Source organism: Strix uralensis, chromosome 4 (genome assembly GCF_047716275.1).
Source record: "Strix uralensis isolate ZFMK-TIS-50842 chromosome 4, bStrUra1, whole genome shotgun sequence".
Lineage (NCBI taxonomy): Eukaryota > Metazoa > Chordata > Aves > Strigiformes > Strigidae > Strix > Strix uralensis.
Genome location: NC_133975.1, coordinates 120,810,336 through 120,828,851, shown reverse-complemented (window position 1 = coordinate 120,828,851; position 18,516 = coordinate 120,810,336). Strand labels below are relative to the sequence as shown.

The 18,516-nt window shown below is 39.6% G+C and overlaps 1 protein-coding gene across 16 annotated transcripts in view; it reads right to left on the bottom strand.

Moving 5' to 3' along the window:
* WDR20 (WD repeat domain 20) overlaps positions 1-11,775 on the bottom strand; it is a 47,199-nt gene extending 35,424 nt beyond the window's left edge. For all 16 annotated transcript variants that reach the window (XR_012628963.1, XR_012628964.1, XR_012628965.1 and 13 more), the window contains exon 1: positions 11,480-11,775. Coding sequence is in view for 7 of the 16 variants with exons in the window: in XM_074868800.1 (XP_074724901.1) it covers positions 11,480-11,743 (264 nt within the window). In the remaining 9 variants the exon portion in view is untranslated. The remainder of the gene's footprint in view (positions 1-11,479) is intronic.
* Positions 11,776-18,516: the final 6,741 nt, after the last annotated feature.

Genomic DNA, 18,516 nt, shown 5'->3' with positions numbered 1-18,516 from the left:
TCCAACAGTGTAAATTCACTGCTTGTAAGAAAAAAATTATCTGTTACGGAAAAGCAGTCTGACTAATTGTACCCTGCATTGCCCTGTTGCTATAGAAACTTACTTTACTGTAGCAGTTAATTGTTAATCAATTTATATCTTTTTCATTACAAAGCTCAATAAGAGTCAAATACAACACAGTAATGTCTGTCCAGCAAGTCAGAATTGTGTCTCTTCTGGTTACTGTTGCATTCTGCAAGCCCTACAGGAATGCCGGACATTTCTGATAGTGTTTTTATTAAGCCCATAACTCCAACATGTTGCAGCACGTTAAGAAAATATTACTAGAACAAAGCCCTAATTACTTTTGTACTAAAAATAAGATGTAACTGACTGTTATTCTGAGCCCCAGAACAGTTCCACAGAAGTTATGTGAATAAATTATCGACCAAATATATAACCTATGCTCCAAAACCAGACTGAGGTCCATTGGTTCATGCTTTTTGAAGTCATATTTAGTAACAGACAAATTAAATAATGTATTTGCCTTAGCTCTTGTCCTGAAGTCGTTAATTTGCAATGCATCCTCCTTCTGGGGCTGAAGACATTTCATAACAACCCAACAAGGCAAAAAGTGTTACAGAACAAGAATAGGAACACAGGCTACTAGAAAACAAGTATCAAGGATCAAATCCCTAACACATACACAATGCAGGGAACTCAGACTCCCCACAGGCCCATACGTACAAATTCTAGGATATCACCTAGTCTGCAAACCAGAATCCTGCTTCAGAAGTTTTAGAGCAAAAGGCAGCATGTTCCCAATTTCAGCACTAGCTTTCCCAATAGCCTTATTTTAAAGCAAGCAAAGTGTTAAGATACTTAAAGTAATAGTAAGTGCTGACAGTTTCACTGGTACAGGTATTATGTAGGGAAAGAAAACCCTTTTTGCCTGCTATTAATCACTTTCTTTAAAAATTACCATTAGAGGGCTAAAAGCATTTAACATACCAAATGGTCACACCACACTGTCTCTTTCCTCAGGCTGATTTTTGTCTCAGAGTAGGCAATGATCTACTGTCACCTACTGATCTTCTTGCAGACAGTAGTGCTTGCCACTGAGTAACTGCCCACATCTCAAGCACTTTGCTAAAGATCCTAACAGAAGCCTATATGAGGGTACAGAACTGAACACAGGCTACTGACAAAACACAGCCCAGCTATTAAATCACCCCTCCCATTGATATGAGCATACTAATACTACGCATGTTAAGGATTTCTGCTACCAAAAATAATCATACCTTTAACCAGCACCAGTATCAGAAGACTGTCCAAATCTAAATTCTCCTTTATATCAGCTTGCACTGGAAGTGCCAGAGCTGCAAGACACCTACTAATCCAAGGTGTTACAAATAAAGAAAGGGTTCCCAAATGATTAAAGAGAAAGCACAGTAAAAGCTTTTTCTAGCATTATAGGACTGGACTTCTCCAAGCACTGATCTTACTAGCAATCCCCTTTGGCTCTCTCTTATGTACAAGCAAAGCCTCTATCAGTTTAGGACTAACAAAAAACAACACACAGATCAACCAGACCAATGCCAGCCCAATATTTTTTTGCAAAAGGGGTTACCTATTGCTTACAGGGAAGAGAGACATGCATACTGCTACAGTGCAACACAAGAGTTAGAGCAGCTAAGCAAGATGCCTCTGGACTGCTGAAGTAACTTAACCAACAGTGAGCACTTTGTTACTCTAACAATGAGGAAAATCATGAATCGTCTTGAACATCACTAAAGGCAGCTTCATCTGGGCATCTATTTGAGTTGTTCTTTGCCCCATCTCTCCGATACAAAAGTGCTAACGTGTGCCCACGCTTAACCATTCCAGTTCAGCCTAGTGTCATTTATAGAGGCTGTATTTTGGCTAAAACACAGAACTACACTTGAACAGTCACTTCATTGGCGCAAAATCTATTCTGCCAACACTGCTAGAAGGTCAGAAACTTCATCTAGCCATCTTAAAACTTTGCAGGTGTTTGCTAACTGTCCACAAGAGCCCTAAGTTATTCTGTACCAGGGACCACAGCTTCACTGCTGAAGGCGAGAAAGGCAGGCCATCTTATGAACACATGATTTTAAAAAGAAATCATTACTTAACTACTTTTCTGTAATATAACCTACTGTCTGAGGACAGTAACTAATAGAAAACCAGAAAAATCAGGACAACAAAAAAACCCCACAACAACTTCTGCCAAAATTTCATCTCAATAACCTCAAACTTGTGTCAGGCTCATGCTCCAATATCCACCTCAAATCTAAAGAAAACCCACACCATTTTCGTACACTTAGTTACAAGAACTGTGACCAAAAAAAAAAAAAAAAAATCCCTAGAAATGAATTGCCACAGTTAAAACATGACAAGACTACGACTTGTAGGATTACATATTTGTTATGGTTACATTTGTAAGTCAGGAAGAGAAGACATTTATGTTACTCAGATTTATTGAGTTATCCTTATGACTGTGCAGGCTAACGTTTCCTTAAGGCATTGCTCCAATAGTTTATTTCACTAGACTCGTGGATTTTTAACAGATAGTTTTAATATATATTGGCATCCATTCAGTCTCCTGTTGCCACTGCCCCCCCTTTCTTTAGCTGAAAGGGAGCATGAAAGTCATAAACCGGAGCCCTCTCAAAGTTTTATGTGGCATCACTTTCCTGACAAAGTGTAGTAAACTTCCTGTAAGATAAGAATTACTTTTTTTTTTTTTATTCCTAGGAGACTGGGGATATTGAAGTTTGTTCATGACATCCAGTGTTTTCTCCCTACTCCAGGGCATTTTTAAGTTAAAGTTCTTATTTAGACTAGCTTTTAGTCTAATATAGCACTTCACATTCTCTAGGTGTACAAAAATCAGGCATTATTAAACCAAGAACTGCTTAATACAGCCATCTTCCAATCCCAGAGCTGAAAATTTTTAAAAAATATAAGTATTATTTCTTTGACCATTACAGCCACATGAGGACCTTATGATTAACTCATGAAATTAAAGACCAATTACAGATGGTAAACCAAAACTGAAATCAATTTGCAGAAAGTATCTATTAGAGATCTATCATTCCATTATGAACAGTTTTACTGAATAATGCAAGACAAAAATCCCAACGCAAGTTACGACACTGCCACTGGAAAGATTTCAAGTGTAGCGGCTGGTGGTCCTGCCCACAAAGACTACAGGGCTGCTTCTAGTGTACCAACAGTCTGCTAAACAGAAGCTGGAACAAGCGAAAGCAGATGCTTTGTTTTAAGTTACAGGGGCAAGAAATGGGAGGTATGTAGGTGCTAGAAGACTGACTTCATATACATTTGGACCTACAACTGGGGTGAAGTAAGGGACGGAAAACACTCGATTTCTGAGGAGGACACAACAGAACATTATTACTTTAATTTACGGTACAGCACATTTAATTACAACTAAATAAATACTATTTAGTTGCCTTAAGCTTTCGAAGAGGACAATGGCATTATTAGGCACTACTGGCACTAAATGGCACCATTTTTAAAAAGTAATTTAACCAAGTGTGTCAACTTAAGGTCATGACAACTGGACAGCAAGTGGCCTTTGGATACATGTCCTTCAAAAGAAAGTATTTCAGATGGCTCCCTTTAGCCAGAAACTACAGTAATGCTTCAAACTAGGGCATTAAATTTGATTCTAGAATGTCAAACAAGACAATTATGGCTTACAATCCTCTCAGAGATGGGTCTAGGCAACATTTAATTAGAGTTTGAGGCATCTTCGATCTACGTTGTAACTATTAACAGTTAACTATTTAACTGTTTTAGACTGTCAGGTGTCAAAGCATAATGCAAACTCCTTGTAATTTAAGCACACAGCACAACACTTCTGTAAATATTCTGACAAAACTGGCCCACAAAACTCACTACAGACACGTAAGTGTTTGTTACAAACAACCATTATTTGTCAATCTGCAAATAAGTGCCACAAGTAATGGTTTTACACTGATTTAAATTCCCCCAACTGAATTCATGTAAGTGCAATATTACTACAAATACACTTCAATACAAAACAAACAAACAAAAAATTATACCTGCAGTGGTAAAAAAAGTCCAACCAACCACACACACACAAATTCACTGCCTGTAAAATACTGCATACCAATCTGGGGGTTTGGCCAACATAGCCTAGCATTCCCTCTCAAACATGCCAGCCAAACAGGCAGCCATAGATAAATGAACTATTACTCAGAGAGCAATCCTTCAGAGGATATACTGCAATAGCTTACTGAAGTCAAACAGTTGTGATAAAGGCTTGAAGCACAGACTGGGGGAAGTAAAAGCACTACAGACTAATGCCACTACCTACAACTCAGAAGTAGCCCCCAGATAATAATCATCTTGCAAGCTCAGTCAAGTGCAGATATTTCGTTCTCTTTCACAGCAAGAAACATTTAACAGTGTAACAGCATTTTAAAGCAGCCTTTTAGTCTTTAAATCAGCTTTTTAGTCTTTCTTCTTACTCAAGCCAGTCCTAGTTGCTCTATAAGCCTCACAACAAAGTTAAACACTTAAATCTACCTATACTCCTGTAATCGACATTAACACTCCACTATTTCCTTCTGAAGTGTTATTGAAAGAAAGGGATTACAAAAAAACCCACCCTTCAGAAAAGCTCTACAGGAACATTTTGTAACATATCTGGTCAATCCTTAGTACAGCCTAGCTAGAATTAAGAAAGAAAACATCTATCTACATCATAAAACTCGAGGTGGTAAGTACATCCATCCATTAAACACTTGAAACATGTTTCCAAGAGACTTTCAAATACCTTCACAAGCACAGATCAACAGGTAAAGTACTACTGATCTAGCCACAATGCTTTCACAGAACTGGTGAATCCAGTCCCAACATAACAACTATTATCTACAAAATAAAGAATAAAAAAAACTCAGCAGGAAATTAAGGGATTTCTTGAATAAAAGAAGTCTACAACACCCTTTTAAAGAGGGATAAAATAGATTTAGTGTCACATCCAGCACACTTGAGAAATATGGACTACGCAAATTCCTCCAGCACAGAAAAAGACTATCTCCCCAGTTTCAGGATGGCATCAGATACCATTAAGAAAAGTTCTGCAGTCTTTACTGTGGTACTTCCATTAGTCACCTTTGCCTGTCATCTGACAATAAGAGTGATGTTTGATTCTGGTATAAATAAATATTTAAGCGCAGAACACTTTGTAGTAGAATTTGACAGTCATAGCAGTAAACCCTTCCTTGGTATCAAAACCACTGTCAGACTGTAAGCAACCAGAAAATGGGAAAAAAGCATACAAAGCAAACTTGCCAAAAGCACCAAACAAATCTAATTGTCTTCAGAGAGTAACTGGACTAAAGAAGGTCAGCAGCAAACTCAATGTGTGGTTTTTAAATTCTATGAGATGTGTACTCTCATCCATTAATGAAAGCATCAAGTTTGTGAATGACATCAAGATTGGATCTTTTCAGTATGCAGCAAAGAATTGGAAATAAAACCACTCTCTAATAAACTTAATAGAATAAAATTCAATGAAAACACTACACAGCATTTATAAACAACCAGGAAAAAAAAAAAGCAAGAAAGTCAACATTATTCAATACATTAGTGAGAATATTAGAAGACAGACACAGCAGGCAATAATAATTCTCCCTTACTCTGCACTGAAGTCACAGTGGAAGTACTGTACCTAGTTTAGGTACCACAAATGCAAGCTAATAAAAGCCAATCTAAAGGAGAGCAATCAAACATTTGGAACTCATGATCTGAGAAGAAAGGTTAAAATAAATAGATTTATTTACCTTGGGAAAAATGAGGACAAAGTGACTTTTACATATTTGAAAACTTGTTAAAGGCAATAGTCAACTGTTCTCGATGTCCACAGTAAGTAACAGCATTCAGCCTGGTTTCATTTTCCTTGAACAAGAAGTTTAGTTAGATATTGGGGGCGGGGGTGGGGGGAGGTGTGGAGAAAACTAAGCACCAAAACAAGTTATTTAGAGGCTGTGGAATTCCTGTTACTGCAAGTTTAAGAACTCGTCATGAAGATGTAGGTATTCTTCCCTCTTCTTCAGAGCAAGTGTATCTTCAAAGATCCTTACAAATCTCAGCATTTTTATAGCTCATATATGCTATTAAAATGTACATCTTTTTTGGAGGCCTGACACAGCTTGGTGATCTCTAAATATACAGTAATATAAACTCACCGTCCCACCACATCTTGCAAAAATTTTCCGTTTTTCTCCACAGATTCCAGCTTCCAACCCAGAGCTGTCTTGCACTACTCTTCCCAAAACAAAATATTAAGCACAGTGACAAATACCACCCATTATCACTGTTGTTGCAACAAGATCCTAGATGAACAGTCTACAGAATGAATGTCACCACCAAGCATAACACTTCTCAACCAGACAAAGACTCCAGTATCAAGCCAGACACAAAAAAGGTAATTTAGAGAACTGCAAAGGAAGGAAACCTACACATCATCAGTATTTTTACTGATAACCAGGGACCACCAATATGTTAAGTCTTAATAAAAGAAGTTGAGATATGAGATTACTCTCATCTTAGTAGAAATATAATTACTTCTAAGCCACTTGCTCAACATAAGGTTAAAAAGACAGTCCACAGATTCTGGCCTCCATGCCTCCGCCAACCTGAGCCTATCACCTACATATGTCTCTACTCCAACACCATTACAACATACTTTAATATTCTATATTATTGACAGACTGCTGTTTTAGGTAGCTGCAGGAAAAAAGCAGAACTAAAGACAAAGCTTCTTTTCATGAGAAAGAGGTTCCAAAAAAATGAAACAACCAATGTTAGGAAAAAGTCTGCCACATGTTAAACAAAGACAGTGGTAGCCAGAATTCAAATACAATGCAACAAGTTTAACATAATGTAATAAGCTAAACTACGTATTCAAATTTTATAACTTCCCAATATGTTACATAAAAACTAAGACTGTGCACCATGCAATGCTATTGCCAATATGTACCTGTATATGACTGTATTGCAGTGACAGCTGCAGACTAACTTGCCCAGAAACCTTCATAATATATGGAGAATAAACACAGTTATCACACACAAAATTTCTTAAAGGAAAAATGCACTAGCTTCCTAGTAGAAAGGGAAACAGATTTGACAGTTAATGTCAGCAGCAATCTAGAAAGCCTTGTTTTGTCAGCCATTCCTAAGGCATGGAAGATGAGATAGCGCTCTCCTTTTTCCAGTCTAATGAATCAACTAATAAATCATTTTGCAAAGCTAGCCACAAACCATATTTAAGTACCTCAAGACTGTCTCCTAAGCAAGAATCAAGTAACAGCCCTCACTCCTGATTTGGGGCTGCACGAAAAGGCAACCATCAATGCATCATAGTTTGAGCAATAATTTTTGAATTATTACTTTATAACCCTACTCCATGAAGAAGCAAACACCTAAAATAATAACAAAGGCTTCCTGTAACACCTATAACTCTCTTAACCAAAATTAAGTCAACAATCCTCTAAGAACAGATCACTCTGAGTCTGACTTAAGCCTGAAGTAAATGGTTTATTGAGGAGACACCTCATAAGGCAGTGGATTCGGTGTGACAGCCCAGGCCATTGAAGGGCGTAGCTTTGTTCCCTCTGCCCTCCAACCCTTTCTTTGCTCTCACTGTGCCTGCTAACATCCAACCTCAAAATGAGACAGTTCAACTTACCAAATCAAGCGAAAATCTGCTCAGAAAAACAGCAAGTACTTTGCTGCTGGTTTAGCAAGCTGAACTAGCTCAACCAGAGGTTAAGTACTGCCAAAGACAGCAAGGAAATAGGAGCACTCTGCCAAGAGGATACTATACTGCTAGACCATCATTTTCAGCTGCCACTAGATTAGTTGAGTTCATGAAAACTTACCCTTCTGTTTAACAAGAGATCACCGTAGACATCTAACCTTAAAGCCAAAGTTAAGGACTGAAAGGGAAAGCCCATTGACAGTGCAGTTGAGAACAATTACATACTTACATAAGTAATGCAACCACAGCTCATGCCATAACAGCTTAATTTCTCCTTACTAAACTATAGGTTCATTTCTTTTTTCAGTGGATCCAAATCAGAAAGCAGCAGTTTTCTAGAAGCCTGCATTGCCTTATTAACACAAAGAGAGCTGCAGAAGTTTAATTATAAAAACAATGCACTGGCTCATAATTGATATGCTTTCTATGACATGGAAAACATGGCAACATATTTGATGGTAATGGTAAGGTTTAGTGGTAACACGGAAACATGAAACAGTAAAAACTCAGCTTCCTTTTTAAAGAGGTGAAGAACAAAGTTGGGAGAAAATACCTTTTTGTTTTAAAAAGTCTCTAACGACAGCTTGAAATGCTGTCCAAAACTCATCTCTACCAAACCATTATCATTGTCTATTAGTACTCCAACTCCCACACCACCCTTCTGGACACCAGACTTAACTTTTCAACCAAGTTTCTTGGAAGAAGGATCAAGGTTAAAGAAACATGCCTGGAAACATTTTTTTCTTTATATAGGTTAAATATCCTAAACAGAACACATGTATTAGCTTAAAAAGATAACTTACAAACTACATATCACAGATGCAACATGTTTAGGATTTAAGGGAAACTAAAAGAAGAAAACTTAGCATCACTGATTTCAAGAAATATCCTTTCAAGTGGTATCTTTGACTTAATACTACATTATTTATTCTTAAGTGTCATTCATGGCTTAAGTGTGACTCTTACTTGATGTGTATTGATCTGCAATGGATTACCAATGCAAGAATTATCTCAGTATCTAACAGACAGAGTTACTTAAAATAAAGTCCTGGTGGTTCTTTCACTCATTTTAGTAAAAATATAGCATTTCCTTAGCGAGAAAAGAAGCAGACCTTAAAAAAAGACTTAAAAAGACAAAATCATAGCAACCCAATATACACACACAGCACAGCTTCACTAAACTCAACTCATACTCTAATATTCTAATAGGACTTAGCCAAAATGAAAATTATAGTCTTAAAGTAATTAAGGAAATTTTTTAAAAGGATACTTAGATAGTCATGAACTAACAGTTAAAACTGAAGTTATTAGCATCTGTATTACACAGAGAATCACAAATAGGTTGGTCTTCAACAGATGGAAGTCCCTCACCCCCTCCAGCCCTCAAGAACAGGAAGATATGCAGAGTTTGATAGCTTGTCCAGTTTAGGCAGAATTACATTGTCAGTTAATTAATAATAGCTTGCTCTCCCTTTTATGATAGCCACAAGACATAACTTTTGATTTTGAACAGCTCAAATAGTCAGTTGAAAGACTATCAGCCTGTTCTTATGTCAACTTTGTACATAGACAAAACAATGACTTCCAATTGAATAGTTTCAAAACAAATTCCAAAGAAGCAAGTATTACAAGTTTAAGACATACCATCTTCCCCATTCTCATTTAAAGTATTTTCTTTATGTGTGTTTCAATCTACTTCAGCTTTCTCTAGGTTCACGTTACTAAAGTTAATGTATAGAATATAGACTGTATTTTAAATCCATACTGTAAAAGGTAATTGAATTCTGTTCTAACAATGCATATGTTTTACGCTACTTAGAGAAAAAAGTATTTAACACTGTAACAGGTACACCTCAAAGCTCACAAGTTAACAATCTGACAAACAAAAATTTTCTCAGTTACTGTATATCACACCAGCAGCTTTTAGCATCTAAAAAAAAATTAAAATACTCAGATCAAAGCAATTTTTATAATTTGAAAGTTATCCAGTTCCTTAATTTCAATGAAGTTCCAGGCCTTAGACTATTATTTTTCAGAAGTGTGGCAAGAGATGACTAAGACAACTTGCAAGAATCACATGTACCATTACTAAAGTACATGAAGGCCTGCTCTGTAATCTGAGGGAATTCTGCAGTTACTTCATATGGAAAAAACGAATATAAAATATCAGAATCCAAACATGCTAATAATTTAGGATACAGATTTTCAGAGATATTGCCACCCACAATACCTTGTAAATAGTAAAGATAGCAACTGCTTATAAATAGCAAATACTGTTTGATACAAAACACTCATATCATACTTAAAAAAACTGTTGTCCAAGTATTATTTAAAACATAACTAGATTATTAAAATTCTTGAAAAGGTGAAACTAAAATCCATCCACACACTCTTCCACATAATTATATAGGACATATCAGATCTATTAAGTCACAGTCAACAGATATCCATGTAGGCTTTATTCTCCAGTTGGTGCTTACATTTCATACAGAGGAGGAGTGATATGGGCACTAGCTTAGGACATAGTAGATTCAGGTATAATTTCTTGCTCATCTACAAGCTTCCTGCACAGCCCTGCATCTGTCACTAGTTCTCTGCACCTTCATCCCACACTGAATGATGGGCTAACAGCAGGAAGATTTCAAGGTACTCACATTATGGCAGCTGAATCCCAAGCATGTAAAATAACGAATACCCAGCTTTTTGAAACATGAAATAGAAAGCTGACAATAATTATATCTGTCTTTACCTATATTAGGAGTGACACATGTTCACTCTATGACAAATTCTGAATCCTTCTCTAAATCCCATAAAATCAAGGACAACAAGTAGAAAGGGTCTGTTCATAAATATGGTGACCTCAGAGATCAAATGCATGCACTGTTAGTCCTGCAACAAATAATGACAAGTAAGGAGTCTCTCTCAAGTGCATCAATGGTTCTTTCCTGTAAAAGCAGCTTTCTCCATGTTAATTATCTGACATTTAAAACTCAGCTCATTGCACTGCTCCCATTTAGAAACAATCCTAAAATCAGTCCATATTTCAAAGTCACGACAAAGGCCTAAAATTATAGTGAATACTGCAGCCATTCAGTCAAAGCTGGAAAGATCCTGGAAGCAGGGATTTGACACCACCATAATCACAACAGGCATTAGTGTCCAGCAAACTCAGACCTGAAGCAGCAGGTGAAGAAGGCCCAGGGTTGCCTTGCCAATGGCAAGCCAACCCTCACTCCTGCATGCCAAGGAGGGCCCAAGCAATCGCATCCCTTCGAAGGCCCCCCCACAAACACCTACCGTTGGTGACACCGTATCTGACGTAGCCCACTAGCACAGAGCCAGCGCCGGTCCCTCACAGAGCCCTCCAGCCCAGGCCTACGCTCCCCCATCCCTAACCGCTACCCCACAGGCCAGTTAATCGGAAGAGCGGCTGAAGCCTCAGCCACAGCTGGGCCGCAACCGAAAAGCTGCCAGTCCCAAGGCCGCCGGAGGGGGAAACGACGAAGAAGAGGCGGCCCGGCGGGGCGGCCTCTGCCCCCCGCCCACGGCGCAGCCCCCCGCGGCGGGGCTCCCACACCCCACTGGCAGCCGGCGGACCTTCGGCGGGCGGCCGGCACGGAACCCCCGCCACTCCCCCCCAGCCCAGCGGCCGAGCCCCGGTACCTTGCGGACCCCCTTGTAGATGTAGAAGTAGAGCTCCCGGCCCACATTGAAGCAGAGCCGGTCCCCGTTGCCGCTCTGGTCGTTGACGTTGACGAAGGAAACACGGACCGGGTTGGAGCCCTGCGAGTTGAAGGGCACCCGGTTAGGCCGGCTGTACTCCGAGTGGCTCAGCAGCTTGTACAGCCCCTCCCGGGTGGTGAACTGGGTCTTAATCTCGTTCATCTCCTTCCCTCCTCCCTCCGCCGCCATCTTGGAAAGGAGCATTCATCCTGCCCCAGTGCCCGGATGTAGCGCCACTGCGCAACCGCCGCCGCCACCGGCGCTCGCGCGGCCCTGCGCGGAGGCGGCCACGCAAACGGCGTAAGGGGGCGGAGCGGCGGCGCCTGTTTACTGCGCGTCTGCGCACGCGCGGGGTTGCCTGCCCTTGGGCGGGCCCTGGCGGGGAGGGGCGGGGCCTGCGGCCGGGGGGCGGGGCGCCGGGAGGGTGGTGGCCGCGGCTGCGAGGCGGGGGACGGGGGACGTTGATCAACATGGAGGCGGAGTGCAGTGGGCAGAGCTGCAGGGCGGGAGCTGCGGGGAACGGGGTGGGAAGGGGGTCGTGCTCCGGCTGGTTGGTGTGAGGAGAGGCTTTTCGGGCCCATAGGGTCAGAGGTGTCAGTGTGCGCTGAGGCAGCGCCGTTTGTAGGGGTGGTGGCGCCCAGGTGAGAGCCTCTGTCATGGAGCAGACAAAATGGGGTGCCACCGCCCTGTGGCGACGTTCATGGGCTCGTTTGCCTTGGTCCTGGCCAGCTTTGTCCACAGGTTATTGCCAGCGCACCTGCCAGCTCCCGAAAGCCTGCTCAGATGGGGTTGCTAAACTCTGCGGGGCGGGTCCCATGGGTAGGTCAGTTCCGAGACGGCAAATAGAAGCGTGCAGCGCGTCAAGGCTACGCTGCCCCTGAAGGAGAGAGTTCCACCGTCCCTCCAGCTCTGCACCAGCCTCTAAACTACCAGCTGCACGCAGAGCCAGGCTGGGGAGTTGACCTGAAATGTTAACCTGAAAAACTGGTTGTCAGGTAACTCATTTCATTGTTCTGATCATCATGCAACTATACAACTAGCTGTGTTGCACGGTGAACCAGATCAATGTCAGAAGGAAGTGGCACAGGGTTGGAAAAGATTGTTTTCACTGGGCAGGGAGGCAGGACTGTTTCTTTTGGCAGGTGTTTCAGCTTAAAGAGTTTGTCTAACTACAGCCTCATGATTAACTCAAGCTAATCTAAGACTGATCTCCAACTGCAAAAAGGGGCTTTGACTGCTCCTCTGTCTTCGGGTACATATTTCCATTACCTCCCTTGCATCAGTTCTAGTAATGATGCAACCAAAGGTTGAGTCAGATCCACTTGAAAACTAATCCACGCAACGAAATGATGGGTTCTCAGGTAAGCAAACTGTTGATCAGCAACCAGGCTGATCCAACTCATCACAGAATTGCTAGAGCCAAAATAAGGAAGGAGTTGGGAATGTGCAACTAGGGGAAGATAAGCAGCAGAGAGTTAGATCATCTTATATTAATAAAAAACACTTTCAAGGTATAGTCTCATGCTGTAGCTGTGTTGCTCTAATGTGGCTGCAGCCGAAGGTTGTGACTATCTGTTGCTGCTGCTTCCTTCACCAGCAGCAGTGCTCATCTGACCTCATGAGAGTCATTTCTGAAAGATAAATGGATAGAGAATTAAACTCCCTGCCAATGCAAAATGAATAGGGCTAAATGAAAAACACTGACTATGTAAGGGAGAGGACAGGAATGCACAGCAGAGCCAGAGGGAAGCAGGACCTCCCTTTCTTTCCACTAGGTCAGCTCAACCACAGAAGTCCACTCAGACTCCAGGATGTTAAAGGGATTTAGTTTCAAATCAATTTAGTTCAAAGAGATTTAGTTTGCAGCTAAACACTATCTTGCTGCTGACCATCAAAATATTAGTACAAGGTAGCTGAGAGACATGAAACAGCCGAAGATCTCTGAGTTAACTCATGCAGAATAGAGTATGTATCTGAGTGAATATCTGAACAAGTACAGATAATCAGACTTCCAAAAGGCCATGTATTGAACCTTGCTTGAAATTCTTAAGATAAAGCCAGTCATTAATGACCAATAGGTCTTGTCAGCTTCTCAGCCAACCCTGCCAGATGGTATTGATGACATCCTAAAAGTACATAAAGTGTGTGAGCAGACCTGCAATTAGTCTAAGAATTTTGCCTAAGAGTGGTTATTTCATGTGGAAATTTCATGAATGGACTTCCAGAAAGAAGGTCAGAATGTTTTCAGTCACCAAAAGAAAAGCAGGAAATGCAAAGATCTCTAAATAATAATAATATTCAAAACAGACAAAGATTTAACACACACACACACAAAAAAAAGTGTTGCTCCAAGCATGCATACTCAGTATGTCTTATTACTTACACACTACAACTTCGGATAGATCACTGAGCAACAAAGCAGGAAACTTTGGTAGAGGGACCGTGTGGAATGCAAATCATACTGAAACCACAGCAGGCCAGCTGTCACTGATGGAATAAGCGTGATCCAAAGAATAAACAAAGTTAACAAGTACCTGGTTATCAGCAGTACATGATGGTGCAGAAAGTCAAAGAATTGATGTAGTGTTTAACATTTACCAAGAAACATCAATAAAAGCTGCTGCGAGATTCCACAGAGCATCCAAGACAAATACTCATTTGAAAAACACAGCTGCAAGTCACAAGAACACTATTGTACAGCCCTGTCAACAATACTCATCAAATACTTGGTTAAAGAATGGGAAACAAGAGGTTACAGAGATAAGCCTTATGAAAAAATTCTCTGTACCACTTGTAAATTCTTCTGTTTCAAGCTAACCAAAGCTGTTAGTTCTGAAATAATCCCATGAGGACACCCCTAGATGCGTTATTTTGTATGCACCACACAACCAATAAATAGAGGTCAGTCAGAATCACTGCTGTGTTGTGCCTTTACTTCTTGCAAATGTTTTGGCAAGTTGGAAAACAGACATGAGCAAAATTCATAACATTAATGAAATAGTGTGGTCCTTTGAGATTGATTTATGCAGGGCATAAATTGATGCTGCAACTTTTCAGAACGTAGTATTAATAGTGCTTTTTCTGGCCATGAGGAAACTGCAGCCTTAAAACTTATGCAATACAAGTACAGTTACCAACAAAACTTTTCTATGCTTCAATTTGAATGCCATCTCTTACTTCCCAAAAAGTGCAACAACTAATATTAGTGATGTTTTTACCAGCTCTTCTGAGCCAACAAAAAAAAAAAAAAGAGGACGGTGTCTACACCCATATTCCATCATGCAAACAGTATCTATTCTAGCATGCACTGCCTGCAGATTATGAGGCAGGAATCAGGAGACCATCTCTCATCTCTGCAGTGCCTGTCAACGACAGTAGGTCTGTCAAGTCTTATTTGGACTTCTGATGCCAAAGCCAATTTAGGCATTTAGTGTGTGACTGGCTTAAGAGTCAAAAGAGTCAAAAGCTCTGCAACGTGTCAAATTTTAACAAATTATGAACATGTGTGAATTACTAACAGACAGAGGTATATAGAGAGATGTAAGCACTACATATGAACTAGTCAAAAGATTGATGCTGTTGAGTATGAAAAGTTCCATTTAATATGGGGAGAAGAAAAAGAATTACAGTGTTGGAAAAATGCTTCCAATTACTTACATGGGCTTTAAAGTATGTCTAACTTGCTTTCATCATGAGAAAATATAGTTTATGACCTAGTTTCATAGCTCTTTATTTACATTAAGAATCTCTACATACATTTAACACTAAATACACGAGGTAATGCATTATGATATGTATTGCAAATTGAAAGGGAGTTATCATGTACGTTTTTGCTATGCTAGAATACATTGTGTGGTTTTTGTACTCTCATCCCTTCTCAAGCACAAGAGCATGTGAAACATTTTGTTTTCATAGTTGGCGGTTTTATTACTTAAAAATAAATGGATATTTTAAAAACAGACATGTGAATTGAAGAAGGCAGGGTAAAAGAAATCTGCTTTGCAGTTGAGATTGGATGACAGTGAACTCTGTTGTGTCTTTGAAAGTCTTCATTTTGCTGTTTGCAATCAGCTCTCTGTAAATTGTCTCCTGAACAGACTACCTTACCTCCACAGTGAAGACTGCTGTTCTTGTCAACAACAGTTCTTATCTTGAAGCCGTAGCTGTCCTGGAAATTATGTTCTCTGAAGGCAAGACTGAGATAATGAATTTTAAATTAAATTCTGTGGAAAGCCAGAGAGATTGGTTTGATATGCCTACAAATACCTTGTGTTTCTAAGATGTGCTACAGCATTATGTACTTCTCAAAACTCCCTAAATATGGAATACATCTTATCCATACATACAGTATTCCTGTAATCCAGCTGAGGAATGATAAACCTGTGAATAAGTAAGGTCTGATTGTTGGCCAGCAGCAATGACTGAGTTTCTTACAAAACTGGAATTTCTAGACAGTGGTGCTTATCAGTGCTGCAGTGTGAGAATGTAGTGCCATCAAGAAGGCCAAGAACACTCCTAAACTGCAGTCTGCAATAGACTCATGTGTTTGTAACTTAAGCAACAAAAGATTCAGCATATAAATGCTTTAAAATTATTTTCTCTTCCATCAGAATCACCTATTTCATTCAGCTGGTATTCAGCTGGGAAGCTTGTGGTTATCATGTTATGATAATACATGGTTATTGATAGGTGTTGCAGGTCAGCCAAGCAACCTGTAGCTGGTGTGAGCAACAGTCATCCATGCAAGAAAAATGGATGCCATTGCATGATTTAAGACTCCCTAAGCAGAACAGGAAATAAGGAAAGCTGAGAAAGGTGTCCTTGGGAAGAACAGACTGTAACAGCCAAGGAAAGAGAAGCATTACCAGCCTGAAACAGAGAAGTTCTAAAAGGTGACCAGAATCAAGAGCCTGTGAACATTTTGCACTTAAGAGATGTATATACATGGATGTCTTAAATTTATCCTAGGTTCCTCAGTCTCCCCCAGGCCATCTACCTAACTGATGCTGAGATCCTTCTCTGTTGCTTTGGTGTATTTCTCAAAGAGGGACTGAAAACTTGCTAGCAAATTCTACATTCCGTTATCACCTTTCTCACATGAGACAATATTATCTCAAACGTTGCAGAGAGCTTCAGAAGAAGAATGGCTTTCTGCTTTCTGTCCAGTCATAGGAGGAGATTCTCCATCAGTGTCATAATTTCAGTTCTATGGCTGGAATGACTTTCTCCAAATTGCTTTAGATGAAGCAGTGAAGTTTTAGATAGATGATCTTCTAATGGGACTTTTTATGAGCTTTTCTATAAGCTTAGAGAAGCACAGGAGCTTTGGATACTGCATAGCACAAGCTGTTCGTTCAGCACTAGTTGAATCATTGCACATTTAAAGAAAGGAGACCTATTTCTCTAAATAATGTGCTGGCTTCATTATGGTCATTATTATGGTCATGCTCATGACTTTCGTTTGCAAGTCAGGAAGGGTATAAGTTAATTCACAAGGCTTCGCCATCCATCTGGTGTCCAGAACTTACTCATACCTAGGAGCTGGAAGACTGGTGACTGGAACTGTGTAACTGTTTAGACCAAACTTCCCAGTACAATTTTTCCATCCAAGTAGGATAATTTTTTTTATGACAGGGCTTTTGTCATCTGTAAGACAAAGAGAGGTTGGCTGAGGAGAATGGGGATTTATTGCTATGATGCATGTATTCTTATGTAATTATCATATGTACCTTATAATTTTATCACACAAAAAATTTAATCCATCATAAAAAATTATCAGCACTCAGGCTTTCAGCAGTCTAAGTGCCTGTCCAACTAGAATTCTGACTTCCTCAACGCCTAATGAGGCTTGTTCAGTTTCTCTCCATTCTTTTTCTCTTGCTGCGTATATAAAGCAAGTGACCAAGTGCTAGGTATAACATAATTTATGTAATTTCCAAATAACTGTTCAGTTGGTTGAGTTAAATGCCATCTGATGTCTATTTGTTCACTGTTATGTTTATTTTCATAAGTCGCATAACATGCTAAAACCAAATATAGGGTAGACACATACTAAACCTTAATTTATTTTCACCTCCTTTGACAGTAATAATGATAGAATTGCTTATTAAAGACATGGTAGATTATAGAGAACGTCAGTCTGACATCTTTCACAGGCAATTACTTTCAATTTTCAAATACTAACTTTCCAATTCAATGATTTCACCCAGACAAGGACATTTGATAGATGCACTGGCATGCAGGGATTTACTTTTTTTCTAAAATCAGCTAACTAAAACTTTAATGCAATGTCTAAATATGTTCAGAGCCTCTACATGAAACTAAATCCGGGAGATGGACTTAGACAGAATCAGTCTCTGTGTCAGTGTACTGTACCATATGAAAAAGGAAAGCCATACACATTTATAAACTTAAACTGATTTTTACGACTTATATTTGTATTTTTATTTAAACATAGTAAAAAGCATTATATCTAGGAACTGAAGACAACATATACCATTCCATTTTTATATACGTGGTTTTATAGTTGTTTAGAGACTTAAACGTTTTTTTAAATAAGCAAGCTTCATCTAATCTACAGATTTCCTGAAACAGGTATTGGTTTGTGGGGTGGTGGTGAATGGTTGAATAGTTAAATATATCATTCATAGAAAATTATTGAACCAAAGTATCTACTATAAATAATGGACTCATTGAGGGACTTAAAAAAAACACAAATGACTTTTAGAAGGTTAAAACTCCTATGTCATATATACAAATATATATTTCTCTCCCTACCTATATATACTTGTTCAGTATGACTTCTATAGAGAATATTTATATTTGCTGTATTAGCCCCATCTGGTGAATTGTAACAGCATTGCAAACTAGACAGACTTCATGCTGAACTCTCATGTCCCAGCTCTTAGATGGGTAGTAGAGCATATGCAGAGACACATATTCCTCCCTTTGCCCACTGTAGCAATAGCACAAGCACC